Genomic DNA, 17,587 nt, shown 5'->3' on the forward strand with positions numbered 1-17,587 from the left:
ATTATACTTTTACAAAATTTTTGAGGATGCATACATAATTGAACTTGGCAGAAGTTTGATGATGTTCTTTTATCTCTTTTATTATATAGGAACTTGATTTTGGCATGTTTCAGCCAAATGGGAAGCATTGTAGTGATGAGCTATGGGTTACATAAATAACTTAATATCTCACTAAATCCAGAAGAACAGTTTTTATTTTCCTTTGTTGATATTTTGTCTTATCCACTAGACATTTTTCACTATTTATAGATTTTGTGCTGGATATTACTTCTTCTGCTGCAGAAATAGTCACTTTCATGTTACTGAAGCTATGTGTAATGACTGCTCTAAATTATTTTATGGCAGAATTAACTGAGCCTGAAAACTCCATTTTTTTCAATACTAGTAACAGGTAAAAAATACTTGTTATAAAGTTTTACAGCACACAGCACAACTGTTACCAATGTATCATTTACTTTTAAAATTATGTACTACTCCTGTTCTCTGACTCTATCAGTGTCCTCTCTCATTGTATCCCATATTGCCCTTTTTTTTGTTGCCTGGTGTATGTAATATTTTTGCTTGTAGTGCATTTGTTTTTTTGTCTGTGTTACATTCTTCAATATTTTCCAGTATACCTTGAAACAACACATAGAATCTACACTACAGATGTTTCGGATTGTGATTTAATTGATTAAAAATGTTTTGACAATGATGCTGACCAATCTCAAGTTGCTGTTGTACTCTGTTTCAGAATCCATTGGTTTGGTACAACAGGGCAGTTTCAGAGGTGGACTACATTGCAGTTGTTTCTGCACTGTCATCTCTAAATAAAAGCTGTTCTACTTATAACAATATTTTTCAAATTGGTATGACAGTTGTAGAGGAAACAATAAAGAGAAGTTCTTCAGCTGTTAAATTTTTTAATATTAGTTTTCCATATAATTTGAAAAATGATGTCCCAATTAAAACAAAGTGTCATGAAAATTTCAATTTGATGAAACAGTTTGATGATATGGTTATATATGTACACAAAAGTGTGAGCAGTGTAAGAGGACAACCTTTAAAATTAAAAGTGCCTAAAAGAGTGAATAGATGGACAGGATACAAGTCTCTTCCAGATTATTTAGAGCTGTGTAAGAACATTGAGACCATGGAGAAATTAGTTGCACAAGAAGAAGGTGTTAGCTTAAGTACTACAGAGGATAATTTTGTTATGAGTGCTTTTCTTGAGAGAACAGTACCTGTTCATAATATTGCTGAATATATTAATAATACCACAGAGAGATCAGTTTCTGCTCCTGCCCATAATATTGCTGAACATATTAGCAATATAACAGATGTTCCTGTGAAAGAATCAAGAAGTGATTTAGATCAAGAATACCAGAGCTTGCAAGAACTACTTCAAAGAAATGAACACAGTACCCATTCCTCAAGAGAAACTGTTGATGAAGATTCTAAGCATCTTATAAATACACATGCTTTCTCAAGAGATGCTTTTGTTACTTCTGTAGATAAATTTCTTGACCTGGATGGATTACTGTAAACTCCCATAACCCACAATCCATTCCATTCAAGGCCAGTACAATACCAAAGAAATGTTTCTCAAATTTAATGTTCACCATGTAGCTTAGAGTCATGCTAATTTCTTATTGTACATATCCTGATCCCACATGTGGTTACCTCCACATTGTAGTGTTGCATGTAGATTCTGCATGGCTTTTAAAGAAAATTAATTTATATTTGTGTCCAATTGTGTCTCCTTTCATGTTCATTAATACAAAAGAGGAAGCCTGAATATTGTTTGCCACTAATAACAATCTCTATTTTGTCATTGTTTCATACTCATCAGCCATAGACTTTCTGGTTATACTTAGATATCTAGTAGGCAATGTAACATTTTATTAATGTCTCATGTGAATTATATCAACTATAGTTTTGAAATTACTGTCAAATGTATGTTTCAAAGAGATTTTTAAATTTAAAAAATACAAATCTTTGAATTGTGATGGCATTTCTCCTATTTTTCAGTTCGTTTTTACTCTGTTATGGTTTTGGACTTTTTTCTTAAATGGTTTGAATTTTTGCATTATTTTTATGTATTTATTTTGCTCAGTTTGTTCAGTCACAATATCACACTAAAAATATAAACAAATTTTGTCTCAAATAAGTAACAGTTCAAACAAAGCACACTGCATGCAAAACTTTAAGCACCACATACACATACAGAACTCTCCAGCTTGAACAAATTTCTGTTAACAGCATTTTTTAAAAAGTATATAAAATATATTTTGCATCAATAGTAGAGTGATATAGTCACAGAAGCAATGTGTTTTACTGGCTAAATGATAAAAATAATGGTAATTGTATTAACTTGTTGTTAAATGAGTTTCTAGATGGAATATGGGAAAACATCAGCAAACTGGAGTCTGTTAGAATTAGCTTTACATTGGTAGGGTAACATGATTTTAGCAGTTTGAGGTTAAAAAGTAATTTTTATGTATGTGGTTTATTCTTAAAGAAGGAAGCACATGATTTAAATTTTCCAATGAACTACTGTCACAACCAGGAAACCTGATGCTTTTTATGTTCAACTCATGAAGATGAACCAAAACAATGCCGTGATTGCACTGGATAATGTTTATTGATATTATGATGTTCCTAGTGCATCTATAGATCTGAGCTCTCTACATACTTGTTACTGTACATCTGTTTTGGCATTTTGTATATGTTTTGTTCTTTATTATATTAAGAAAATTGTGGCATGAGAGTGTTATGTGAATAATGTTATTGTTTATGGCTGTTTGCGTGGCAAGATTATCAATTTTCTTGTCAAGTTCTTTACTATAGTGACCTTTTACCACAGGAAGTTTATTATTACATCTCTCCTATAATATTTTTCTAGTTTTTGAGCAATATTTATGGTGTAAACAGCAGAAGTGTTGTTTCATTTATGGTTCTGAAAAGCGAATTGTATGCAATAGTAATTTCTTATGCATATGTGTTTTTTGGGTACAAATTTCTTTCGCTGCAGCTATAAATGCTGTAGTATACCTGTAAACAGATTGTGGAAATATGTATTTTTCTTGTTTTACAGGTGTAGTACAACTGTTGTAGATTACCAGTGGGATACTCTCAATTTCTGTTTTATCATTGAAGGTGGTATAATTTGAACTGATATTGGGTTTCTAGGTATTATGTTTATTCATATAATTAACTGGAAGTAGTTTCAGAGAGTTTATATACTGTTGATCAAATACTGACACTAGTTTAATCAAAGAGAAAATATTTTCATGCTATGTACTATAAGTATATCATGGTGTATTTGTGTGCTGCACTAAATATGTAATAGCTTAGTGCAGTTTTATCACTTATAATGTCCTAAAAACATCTACCTGCTAGTATTAGTTTCTTTATATGCAGTGGTTTTTCTTTGACATCCACCAGCAGAGCATTTCCTGTGGTAAATCTCAAAGCTCCCACAAGTGTGTGCGTAATCAAACTGTAATATATCCAGTTTTTCCAAAACATTTTGGTTTTTACTGTAGCATAAGTACTGTAATGCAGAGCACATCCATATTACGTTTGGAGCTTATTACTGAGATGTAAAATATTATAATTTGGGGGTGTTTACCAAAGTCAAATTATTGATTCAATAAATTGCTGATTTTATTACAATTATTTATAAGGTTAAAAATATAAGGGATCTATCTCAATTGAGAGCCAAATATCACTCCCAGCAGATGAAAGTGAAATATTGTACATAATATGTCATCTCCAATCAACATATGACTTTGGGCACTAGTAAATGATTTGTCAAATACAACTGCTGTGGGTTTTATTGCTGGTATATTCAAACCAAGCAGTGAAGGAAACAAAAGAAAAATTCGGAGTAGGTATTAAAATCCATGGAGAAGAAATAAAAACTTTGAGGTTCGCCGATGACATTGTAATTCTGTCAGAGTCAGCAAAGGACTTGGAAGAGCAGTTGAATGGAATGGATAGTGTCTTGAAAGGAGGGTATAAGATGAACATCAACAAAAGCAAAATGAGGATAATGGGATGTAGTCGAATTAAGTCGGGTGATGCTGAGGGAATTAGATTAGGAAATGAGACACGTAAAGTAGTAAAGGAGTTTTGCTATTTGGGGAGCAAAATAACTGACGATGGTCGAAGTAAAGAGGATATAAAATGTAAACTGGCAATGGCAAGGAAAGCGTTTCTGAAGAAGAGAAATTTGTTAACATCGAGTATAGATTTAAGTGTCAGGAAGTCATTTCTGAAAGTATTTGTATGGAGTGTAGTCATGTATGGAAGTGAAACATGGACGATAAATAGTTTGGACAAGAAGAGAATAGAAGCTTTCGAAATGTGGTGCTACAGAAGAATGCTGAAGATTAGATGGGTAGATCACATAACTAATGAGGAAGTATTGAATAGGATTGGGGAGAAGAGAAGTTTGTGGCACAACTTGACCAGAAGAAGGGATCAGTTGGTAGGACATGTTCTGAGGTATCAAGGGACCACCAATTTAGTATTGGAGGGCAGCGTGGAGGGTAAAAATCGTAGAGAGAGACCAAGAGATGAATACACTAAACTGATTCAGAAGGATGTAGGCTGCAGTAGGTACTGGGAGATGAAGAATCTTGCACAGGATAGAGTAGCATGGAAAGCTCATCAAACCAGTCTCAGGACTGAAGACCGTAACAACAACAACATATTCAGACCAGTATCCAAGAAGAGTTTGTGATGGGATGATTATATTAGCTATGATACATGTTGTTGTAGATCTGTGTGGGGTGCAACAAATTGTAGATAAGTTGATATATGAACAGTAATCAGTACAGGAACAGTAGACTACAGAAAAGTGGAGGGTTAGTGTTAGTATGTCACAGAAGGTGTTGATAACTTGCACTGATCATTTGTGATGATCACTTCCACAGACAGTGATACAGAGAACAGTGAAACAAATGTAGTTCCATATGGCTGGTCATGACATAGTACAAAATAAAGTTCAGAATACAGTGAAATATATTGTAAATTCCATACCGAGATAGTCATAATTGTGAAACAGAAACAAGCAGGGTCAGGCACTGAAAAACCATTTAGTACATAGATAAAAGTATAATGTACCAAATGAGAGAGTCACTGATGGGCAACCAGTCATTGTTTTTATCAGTGGTGCAGTGGTATTGTGTCAGTGCCCACGTGCACCTCACATGCTGACTGCACTCTTCATGGGACTGTGCCTTTACTCAATGGCTATACAGCCAGAGGTTCTTAAATTGGGTGACTGTAATCATACTTGGGTTCAGCAGAGGATCTGAACAACTATCGGATGAAAAGGACCAGTTACATGTCATCATGATCAGTACGTTTGGGTACTGGTGCTGGCACTATGAGCATAGTGCTAGCTGATCATATGTGTTTGGAGTGCTGTCTGATCCTGCCTGCAAGGGAGTAGGTGTCAGTAGTAGTCTTGAGGGGAGGAATAGTCTTATCTCAGTTGGTAGTTCATAATTTTGTCAACAGAGCACCACTGTCTTTTTTGAGCTGGATAGGGGGTTGTGACTGGAGCCTGAAGTGACTTATGGAGTGAAGATTTTTTCACCTCTATTGGCTCCCATCTTTGCACACTGTTGACATCCAGCTTGTAATGCAACTGGGCAGAGCCTTATTTTCGCTAGAACTGGAATAAACAACACATGCAAACAACTAGAGTACTCCGTGCAAATAACTAGAGTACTCGAAACATACAAATACTCAGAGTATCCAATACTCTAAGATGACTAGATCACACTATACACAGACATTTCCCTGCAATTATAAAAATATTTACTTCTTATTTTTCTAGTAAAGAGATCATAAAAACACATGGTCAGCAAGTATCACAACTAACTATGCGTTTTCTAAGTTTTGGAAAGATATTTAAATTAATAATTATTATTGTTATCATCATTATTTCTGTGAATTATTTTCAGTAATAATTTGAAAACATTAAGAAATTAAACATATATAAATTCCTATGGATGTAAAAATCTACGTAAGATTGCTGTGCTGACAATTTCGTATCTCTGTCTTCTTGACTTAACATGTTTTGGTGCATATTTATAGTATTAGTCTGGAGTCTATTCTATTGTGTTGTATGTTTAAGTTGGAGTGTGTGCTTGATAGGAGAGTGTTGTGGTTGTTGTTGACAACTATTTGTAATTTTGACAGTATGGAAACATAAAAATGTTACATTTTATGCACCCAGTGTCCTCATCTCAGAGACAAAAACCTGGATCATTCTGCATAGATGAAAATCATTCTTACAATGAGCCACGTTGTTGAGTAAAATATAATTTCTTAGTGCATGACTTTCTTTCATACAGGTTTATTAGTTGCTCTATGCTAGTGTATCAGATGCCAAAAAAATGTACTTAATATGATATTTTTCAAATTTGAAAATTTTAACAGTTATTCACAATAACAGGGAGGGGGTCATATGGGTGCTCTCTCCAAGGTGTTTACAGATCAAGAAAGAGAAATTATTCCATGGGAAGCAAAGCCAATGAAATCGCTGTGGATGGATTGATGCTAAATATAAAAATTAGTTGTAGTTGACGGTAATACAATGACCAACAGTGAACCTCTGCACTGGACTCTTGAGTGCTTGGACACATCAAGATAATACAGTGATTTATTTATGTCATGTGGAAGTATAGGAACAGGACAATCGCCAAACTCAGATCTGATGCAGCAATGGGTGAATGTGAGAATTTAACAGAGTTGTGCGACCTTACCAAAACAGTTAGATGAGATTTAGAAGATGGCAGTGATAGATCAGTGCTGTAAGACATCAATATCCACAAAACAACCTGTGCACAACATTTCAGCATGTAAGGAATGTGCAAAATGTGTTCAGAAGGGCGTCATTTGTTTGAAATGTAACTTCTGGTGACATGAAAGATGTGCAAAAGTTAATTTAAAATTTATTAATGACGATTTTTTTGTGGTTGTGTAATGACTGTGAATGTGAAAAAAAGTTGGAACTGATGAAATCTGTGAGCTCGAAAAACAAAACCATTAAGCAATTAAATAGTGATATGGAAACTCTCAGAAACGAAACTGCATTATTAAAAGAAAAAAATGTGAAACTTTCAAGAGAGAAGAAAACATACCCTGAAGTTGTTAAATGTAGGACTACAAGTGAAATTCATGAAGAAAATGAGAAATTCTGTTGTGAAAAATGATCGTATACTAAACCCTATAAACAAAATATTAACCATTCTCTGATGATGACGCAAAAAGCGAAAAATAATCCTACAAATGCTGAAAATGAAGAAAAAAACGACTCAAAACGTGTGAAACTATCAAAGATATACAAATGGAAAAATGAAAGAAACATAAAGAGAACCACTAATTATGAAGAGAAGCAGTGTATCGAAAACAAATTTCTGTTACTTGGCGATTCTCTTATGAAACGAATCAAAGTCCCGAAGTGTAAAATCAATGTTCGACATGGAATTGGGCTACATCAGATGACTAAACACCTGAAAAACAATTTCAGTACCAACAAAAAGTAAAGGAAGGTGAAACAACGGCCAGCACCAAAATAAATAAAGATGCTTTTGTGCATGTGGGTATGGATTCTCTTCGCAGCTGCTGTGAAAGTGAGCTAATTAACAAACCAAGAAACATAATCAGAACAACCAAATGGTTCATAATTATATGCTGTTCCATCAGAATGTTCAGTCTGTGTGCAATAAATTAATAGAATTGGAAATAATGCTTCAAATGAATTAAATGACACTTCTGTGCTATGTCTTAATGAGCACTGGTTAAGAGAGGATATATTACAAACTATAAACATAACAAACTATGAATTGGGAGACTACACTTGTAAAAAGCAACTTCAATGTGGTGGAAACTGCATCTTTGTCAGAAAAGGAATAGCTTACAAAAATACAGAACAACTGAAGACACTAAATAGGGAAAGGATTTTGAGACATCATCCATAGAATTACCATTACACAAAAAACTGTAGTATGCATTTACAGATCGCCTGATGAAGACATAAAAAACTTTCTTCAACATATGGAAAAAAACGTTTATTCTAACTTTAAAAAATAAACAAACACTCCTCATATGCGGTGATTTCAGTATAGACTTTAGCAAACCTCATAAAATAAGAACAGAACTATTGAATCTCATAGTTCCTTACAACATGAAAATCACAATACATTCCCCAACATGAGGAACTTGCTCTACAAAATCCACAATAGACTAAATAATAATTAACCATAATCAACAACATTACAAAGCAGAAATAATAAACACTGGACTTGGAGACCACTATCGACGAACCATAAGTTTCAATATTGAATGAGACATATGAGACCAGATCTTACAAACATCAGAAAATTTAAATATTTAGAAATCATTTAAAGAAAGAATCGTGGGAACAAATTTATGCTGCTGGAAATATATCTGACAAATTTAATATCTTAATGTATGCAATTAAATATCATTTTGATGTAGCAATTCCATTTAAAATTAGGACATGAAAAATCACTCACACAAACAAATGGATCACTACAGGTATCAGAAAATCATGTGCAGAGAAAGAATTCTGCTACGAAGTTACAAAATCATGACACACAACACCAGAATTTGATAGGTAGTCTATAAACTATGAAATAAGTCTGAGGAACATAATAAAAAGTGCCAAAATGATGGGAAATGACAGATACATAAGAAATGCATCCAATAAAATGAAAGCTGTTTGGAATATTGTATAGAAAGAAACAGGAAGTAACAAAACAAAAACTAATAATATACAGTTGAATGAAAATTCTCACACTATTTGCAAATCGAAGGAGGTAGCTAATATAGTTCACAATTACTTAGTAAATTTGGCAGAAAAATTTATCAAGCAAAAGGTCACCCATAAACATCCCTTACAAATAACATCAAAAATTGAATAGATAGAAAACACAATATTTCTCATACGAACTAATACACAAGAAGTGCAGCAAGAAATCAAGCTTCTAAAATCAAAACATTCATCAAGAGTAGAAAACATACCAGATTGTGATGTAAAAAAATCTGTGGACTTAATTTCTGAACCACTGATGTATCTTGTAAATGTGTCCTTCTCATCTGGCAGCTTTCCAACATGTTTAAAAATAGCTTAAGTGAAACCACTACACAAAAAAGGAAGCCAGGAAGAGGTGTCAAACTACAGACCAGTTTCTCTACTGTCCGTGTTTTCAAAAATTCTTGAGAAACTCTTTTATAAAAGACTGTCAAATCTCATAAATAAATACAATACACTAATGGCATTTCAGCATGGTTTTAGCAGAAATCACTCTACTGAAACAGCAATTTTTTCTTTTCTGTGTGAAACTCTACAGGCCCTAGATAGGCAGGAACATACCGCAAGCATATTCTTAGGCTTGTCGAAAGCATTTGATACCATCAGTCATGATAAATTACTAGGTAAGATTCAAACTGGGGTATTAGGGGAGCAGTGCAAATCTGGATTAAATCATACCTCCATGAAAGAAAACAGCTCATAGAGATAACACATGAAGTACATGGAACAGTCAAACCTCACCAGTCAGATCTATTAGTGGTGAAACATGGAGTTCTCCAAGATTCCATATTGGGTCCAATTCTCTTCTTACTATATGTAAACAGTTTACATACAAACAGTAAAAACAGTAAGCTATATCAATTTGCAGATGACACCAGCATGTTAATTACAGGAAGTAGCAAAGAAAACTTTGTAAATGACATTAAGACCATCACAGGGAAGATACTACAATACTTTGATGCAAAGAGTTTGATTATAAATCTTGAAAAAACTGTTGAAATGAACATTTTCACCACTCAGAATAGGATACCACCAAATCCTCCTGCAGAAATAAGTGGACAAAAAATTGAGAAAACAGGGAGTACAAAATTTCTCAGTATATAGATTCAACAAAACATGAAATGGGATACACATGTGGACTATGCGAACAAAAAACTGAGCAAAACATGTTTGGCAATGAGAGTAATAAGAAACTGTATATCACATGATAATCTCAGGACCATATATTTTGCTTTTGTTCATTCAACATTCAAATATGGTGCAGTGTTTTGGGAAAATTGAGGAGCTAGTCAGAAATAGTTTAGCTTGCAGAAAAAGATTATTAGATTAATGGAAGGGTTAGATCAAAGATCATCATGCAAGACACTATTTACAAAAAATAAAATATTACTACTTCCAAGTATTTATATACTTGATAATGTAATTATTATAAAAGAAAAACTAAACAGTGGCAGTCTGAGAAGCACCCATGATGAATCTGTACATAGCTACCACACAAGACAAATAAAGATGTACATGTACAAAAGACAAACACAGCACTATGACAGTAAGGCATACTCCACCCCTGGCATCAAATTGTACAATGCGCTACCCAAATCCACAAAAATAATAATGGACTTAAACAAATTCTAACCAACTGTGAAGGATTATTTGGTCGAACTCTGCTTCTATACAGTAAGGGAATACCTAGAAAACAAAACTGCATCACTGATTAAGATTGTTGTTATAAAATGTGGAGAGTAAGAAAATATTGTCTAATTTTATCTTTTGTTAAAATGATATCTGAAAAAAAGAAAAAATCAAGGAATGTGTATAGTAACTAATGAATGGTCAATATCTTTTGTACACTCTACTGTTGATGATTCAAGGGACCAAAAATAAAATAAAATAAAAATAAGAAAAAGAAATAATAATAAAAAATAAAATAAAAAATAAATAAAATAAAACACATTATGTTTAAACCAGTTAGTTAGTTTCATGTTCCATGAGTCATTTGCATGATAAATTGTAATGATGTGCAAATGTGTCATTCTGTATTCACATCTCCAAGTAATTTGTAAATATGGCAATATGCTAAACATTTATAAGTATTTTTTTTCTCCCCTACAGAATAGGAGTTGTCAAAGAGAAACTTTTTCAGTTTGTTTTCAAATTTTACTTTATTGGACAGGAGGTGTTGAGTGCTATTGACAAGGGATTTCAGACAGATTCTGTACTTCTGTATTTGTGGAAGGCTTTTGACACTGTACCACACAAACGGCTTGTAGTAAAATTGCGTGCTTATGGAATATCATCTCATTTATGTGACTGGATTCATGCTTTCCTGTCAGAGAGGTCACAGTTCTTAGTAACTGAGGAAAAGACATCGAGTAAAACAGAAGTGATTTCTGGTGTTATAGGCACTTTGCTGTTGGTTATCTATATAAATGATTTGGGAGACGATCTGAGCAGTTGTCTTAGGTTGCTTGCAGATGATGCTGTCATTTACCAACTAATAAAGTCAGCAAATGATTAAAAAAATGCAGAATGATTTAGAAAAGATATCTGTATGGTGCAAAAATTGGCAATTAATCCTAAATAACAAAAAGTGTGCGGTCATCCAAATGAGTGCTAAAAGGAATGCACTAAACTTTGGTTACATGATAATCAGTCAAATCTAATGGCCATTAATTCAACTAAATACCTTGGAATTACAATTACAAAGAACTTAAATTGGAAGGAACACATAAAAAATGATGTGAGGAAGGCTAACCAGAGACTGCATTTTATTGGCAGGACACTTAGAAAATGTAACAGATCTACTAAGGAGACTACCTACACAATGCTTGTCCATCCTCTTTTAGAATACTGCTGCATGGTGTGGGATCCTTGCCAGATAGGTTTGACAGAGTACATTGAAAAGTTCAAAGAAGGGCAGCATGTTTTGTATTATCGCAAAATACGAGAGAGAGTGTAACTGAAATGATACAGGATTTGGGGTGGACATAATTAAAACAAAGGTGTTTTTTGTTGCTGCGGATTCTTCTCACGAAATTCCAGTCACCAACTTTCTCCTCCAAATGTGAAAATATTTTGTTGACACTGACCTACATAGGGGGAAACTATCACCATGATAAAATAAGGGAAATCAGAGCTTGTACAGAAAGATATAGCTGTTTGCTCTTCCCACTTGCCATTCAAGATTGTAATACTAGAGAAATGAGAAGGCGGTTCAATGAACCATCTGCCAGGCACTTAAATGTGATTTGCAGAGTATCCATGTAGATGTAGATGTAGATATTGCGTGTCAGACATTTTATATCACTGGATAGGTTATCAAAAATTTTAATTGCCACATTGTGCACCCCTTTTTGTACTAAAGACAACCTTAAAGTGGAGTAATGGATGCCAGTTTTCCTTCTGGTTTTATGTACATTGTTGTTCCTTTTGAATTGCAGTGGATTATTTACCACAGTTGTCATGAATGAATAAATATACTGAGAAGCAGTGACCAGACTGCCCAGTCATGTTAAACAGATGTCTAAGAAATGATCATGGGTAAGAACTACATATCATTCTTACAAAACATTTTTGAGCAATGAACACTTTATTTCTTAAAGATGAGTTACCCCAGAACATTGTTTCATTCATTATTATCAACTGAGCATCCATTTAGAACACTCATACAACACAGTACATAAAAAAAAACTTTACGCTTGCCTCATATTGCTTAAATTTCAGTGCTCAAACTATTTAGTATATACCCATGAAAACTCGCAACACAACAAAAGGGTATGATGTAATGAATATGAACATAAATATTTTAAAAAGCAAATTACATGATTTTCTAATTGGGAGGTGCTATTACTCTGTGGGAGATTTCATGAAGAATGAAGTGATACTTTGACCTGGATCCCTAAAATGGAATAAAAATTTGTGATAGTTATAGTGGTTGCAAATATTATAAATAGTGTAAATTTTACAAATTTTAAATAAATAAATTCTTCACAAAGTAACATTATAAGTGTACATCAGACATATGTTCTGAAGTGCTGTACATTAGGAGATGAATAAAACACATTTAACATAGGATTTCATAGAAAATTTCTTCCCCAAGCAGTACTGAATGCACCACACTTTTTGAAGTTATTAAAAGCAAACATATCTTGAAGTTGAAATGGACATTGCACAGAGGAGTTTAACGCTATAAAGGAAAATTTAGAAAATTCACCTATACTATTTCATCCACACGTCACATTACCATTCCACCTATCAGCAGATACATCCAACTACAGTCTGGGATGCTCCTTATTCCAAGAACATGTTGTGAAACAGACATTAGGGGACAGTCCAATAGATTTCACCAGTAGAATGCTCACAAACCATGAAAGGAATTATACTATCACAGAAAAAGAAGCGTTATTTCTAGTGTGGGCTTTCAGGAAGTTTAAATACTTATTAGTGGGCAATGAAACTATAATACATAGTGACCTTAATGCAATAATATTTCTGCTAAAAAGCAAACTTTTACGCAGTAGACTCACCAGATGGGCTCTCTTTTTGCAGGAATTTAAGTTTTCCATTAGGCATGTGAAAGGGAAAGACAACATAGAACCTGATGCCTTATTGAGAGTAGCTGTTAGTTTACAATCAAACAAAGATGTAAAGGAAAGAGGAACATTTGCTATACATTACTTGAAAATTAATAAATATGAAAAAGATATTCGGTGTAATTGCATAGAAAAAAATCTGCTCACCAAGCGGTGGCAGAACACATACATAAAGGAAAGTTTTAATTACGCACACTTTCAGAGCCAGTGGCTCCTTCTTCCAACAGAAGGGTTGAAGAAGTAGGAAGAGGGGTGAAGGAAAAGGACTGGAGAGGTTTAGGAAAAGTCACTCAGAATTGTGGGTCTGGGGAGACTTACTGGACAGAGAAGGAGAGACTGATTTTTGGGGACTGCACTGGACTAGATTTGAAAACCTGAGAACATAAAGGTGGATGACAGAATAATATGCAAGACAGAGATTACTGCTAAAATTATCATGGATAAGTTAACGAAAGTGAAAAGCTAAGTGCATTGTACATATCAGAGGTGGGAGGGGGATGACGAAAAATAGACAGGTCAGAAAATGAAAGATTTAGAAAACTAAAACAGAGTGAAGAAAAGAGTAGGTGCTGTGAATAAATGCTGACATGGAAGAAATTAACATAAATGAAGGCCAGGTGGGTGGTGAGAACCAAGGACATGTGATTTGAGACTTTCTCGGCGTATTCCATTCGTGAAATCTTCTCGGGTGATCAGCCGAGTAAAGGCGTCGTCTTCTCGCGAGAAGACGACGCCTTTACTCGGCTGATCACCCGAGAAGATTTCACGAACCAAGGACATGTTGTAGTGCTAGTTCCAATGGAGTTCTGAGAAACTGGTGTCTGGAGGAAGAATCCAGATGGTGCATTTGGTGAAACAGGTACTGAGGTCATGACTACCATGTTGTAGAGCTTGCTCTGCAACAGGACATTGTGTGTTGCCAGTATACACCATCTGCCTATGCCCATTAATCCTAACTGATAAACTGGTGGTAGTCATGCCAGTGTAAAAGGCTGAACAGTTTTTGCAGAATAGCTGGTTTACAACGTGTTGTTCCACAGGTGGCTCTTCCTTTGAAAGTAAATGTTTTGCCAGTTACGGGGTTGGTAGAGGAGGGTGCATAGGGCAAGTCACACAGCAGGGATGCTCACAGAGATAGGAGCCACAGGGTAGGGAAATGGTTGTGGAAGGAGCATAGGGTCTGCGAAGGATATTGCTGTGATTGGGAGGGTGACGAAAAGCTATTATAGGTGGGATGGGAAGAATCTCAGAGAAAATGTATCTCAATTTCAGGCATGATATTAGGGAATAATGGTTCTGGTTATGATTTTTGGAGGGATCAGTAGTACCAGGATTGGATGAGATGACCCAGGAAATCTGCTTTTGAACTAGGCTGTTGGGGTAATTATGTCCAATGAAGAATGAGGAAAGAGTGGTGATGTATTGCTGTAAACAGTCTGCATCCAAACAAATACATTTGCCTTGAATATCAAGGCTGTATGGGAGGGAACATTTGACATGGAAAGGATGGCAAGTGTCAAAATGTAAGTAATATTGTTTGTTCGTAAGTTTAATGTGGACAGAAGTGTGTTACTGGCCTTCAGTGAGTACGAGATCAACATCAAGGAAAGGGGCATGGGATTAGGAATAGGACCATGTGAAATTTAATTGGAAGAAGGTATTTAGATATTCCAGGGATTTTAACATGTCAGCCTCACCATGAGTCCATATGGAAAAGAAATTAAAGTGCTGAGTTGAATCTTAACAATGCTACAGCATCAAGATAGTGGTTTAAATAGACACATTCAAAATGTACAACAAAACAACTCAGATCAGGATGAAAATTGGAAGATACATGAAGAAATTTTGTTTCATAAGAACAATACTATGCATTCCTAAATACAATATAGAATTACCTACTTTGCGTGTAAACTTAGGTTATGCACACTTTGGATGAAAGAAATGTATCATGCATATGAAAACATACTGCAGCTTTAAAACCATGAATTAACAGGTAAAGAAAATATTATGCTCCTGTGAGATATGCCAAAAGGTAAAAATAAATACTTCGGGTGTACACACATTGCTGTGTACTATTATTCCAGGAGATATTTGGGAGTTGGTAGCAATGGATTTCTGTGTCCCAGTGCCTAAGGGCCATGAGGAATGGGATTCATCCTGGTCATTTGTAAGTGTTGCTCTAAGTTGATGAAGTTGTACCCTTTAAGAAAAGCTACAACAACAGCATAGTAAATGAGATCACTGTTTTAAACAAGTTGGAAAAACCTAAAAACCTGTTAATGGACAATGGGAGCCAGTTTACATCCAAGAAATTCAAGAAGTTTTTGACATGTGAGAATGCAAATCATATTTTGATTTCACTCTACCATCCACAAAGTAATCCATCAGAAAGTGTTATACATTAAGTGGGATTTTTGTACATTAATTGGAACATTTGTTCTGAACTTACTGCTCGACTGAACACTCCAAGTGGACAGAATAATCCATCACAAAGGGTTATATGGTAACTGGGTCTGTTGGTCTGAACTTAATGCGCAACTGAACACTCAAAGTGGACACAATTAGTAAGTGTATTGGAATTAGAATTCAATGAATTGTCACATTCAGCCTCTAAGATGTCACCAGTAGAGGTAATAGGACAACAAGTAGACAGGGAACCCTTCTTGAATTGGGTTAAGTGGCCAGAAGAAAACTCTGCCCTCCAGTCGATGTCAACAAAGACTATTAAAGAAGAGATGACTAGGGAAGCTGAAAAATGGTAAAAGGGATGGGCAAAAGACACCCCTATATCATAGAGCATGGGAGACGTAGTCTTTGTAAAAACGTTGCAAGAGAAGTGACAAATGTGGAAAGACAATGAGCAAGTTTTTAGTATAAATTGACTCAACAACCAGCAAAGAAAAGTGTATATATAATACCCAGGATTTATGATCATTCATAAGAAATTAAAGAGTGATTAAGTAACAGTCCATTTCTTTTCAGAATTGTAAGGTGTAACAAGCTTATTAGGCACTTTATAACTAATTAATTAATTAATTCAGAAATAGTATCTAGTTAGTTTAGCAGAGTTGATATAATGATGGTAACCCACTGATTATGTCAGAGGTAAGGCTAATGTATGCTAATACTGTTATGGTATTAATGAAATGGTGTGAGTTTTAGGTGCCCTCACTGAGTGGCAGCAAGAGGAAGGTGATTATGTTATAAGTACTGATGTTGAGAATGTTAGGACTGAACTCAACATGAGGTAATAAGTTGGGCAGTGAACCCATCAATAAAACAAAAAAAAATTGTTTTTGTTCCCTATGATGGTTTCCACACCAATAAAGGTATATTGATGCATATATAGAGTGAGTTAAGTAGCACTTCTAAGATGAGAAGGGTGAACAATATATTGAAAGAGGTGTAGAATGTCTACATTAGTATTAATACTGACAACATCGTAATGAGCAGAAACTAAACCTTCCTCAGTTTGTCCACTTATAACCATATTATGAGTTGCTAAATATCATTTCTGACTTAGAGAAGTTTTATCAGGAATGGGTTATGAGAAATTAACATTCACATGACGTAAATTGTTTGTGATATGTTATTCCCTTTTGTATATGACTTTTTATTTGGTTTTGGGAGTGATTATACTGGATTTTAAAATGGAAACTAAGCTTCATAAGGACATACCAAGAAGTGTTATGTATGTCTTTGGATGCAAATACAAACTGAGATCCTTGGGTTCTAATGTTTGTTTAATGAGCTTGCTAATGATAATTACCACAGGTGCTGTACTAAGTGACTGATATATTTTAAGTGATACATTGACTGATGACCTTAAGGTTGTAAAGGTACAAACGTTTCAGACCACAACTACAGCTGTTTATTACTCCTGTAACAAGTAAAAAAGTAAAACAAATAAATAAAAGGCTCACTTATCATCTCTGAAGACAAGGAGGAGTTCAAGGTCTTCATAACTTGATTTATTGTTTCACAATATTGTAAAAGTATTTCTCTTTTATATATGTTGGTTTGTTTTCTTTTTTACTTCCTTTCCTGCTTCTTCATTTATTAGGGGTGACATATTTAAGAATCCAAGGTCTCCCTTACATATGTTGATTTTATGTCCATGTTGCGTAGCTTCAAATAAATGATCAAGTGGAATGAGTTG

The 17,587-nt window shown here is 34.5% G+C and overlaps 1 protein-coding gene across 3 annotated transcripts in view; it reads left to right on the top strand.

Annotated features, from left to right (window-relative positions):
- The window catches only part of LOC126457600 (uncharacterized), a 212,267-nt gene extending 208,760 nt beyond the window's left edge, over positions 1-3,507 (top strand). For all 3 annotated transcript variants that reach the window (XM_050094046.1, XM_050094045.1, XM_050094047.1), the window contains one exon: positions 734-3,507. In XM_050094046.1, coding sequence (XP_049950003.1) covers positions 734-1,525 — 792 coding nt within the window. In that variant the 3' untranslated portion in view covers positions 1,526-3,507. The remainder of the gene's footprint in view (positions 1-733) is intronic.
- The last annotated feature ends 14,080 nt before the right edge of the window (positions 3,508-17,587 follow it).

Source organism: Schistocerca serialis, chromosome 2 (assembly GCF_023864345.2).
Source record: "Schistocerca serialis cubense isolate TAMUIC-IGC-003099 chromosome 2, iqSchSeri2.2, whole genome shotgun sequence".
NCBI lineage: Eukaryota > Metazoa > Arthropoda > Insecta > Orthoptera > Acrididae > Schistocerca > Schistocerca serialis.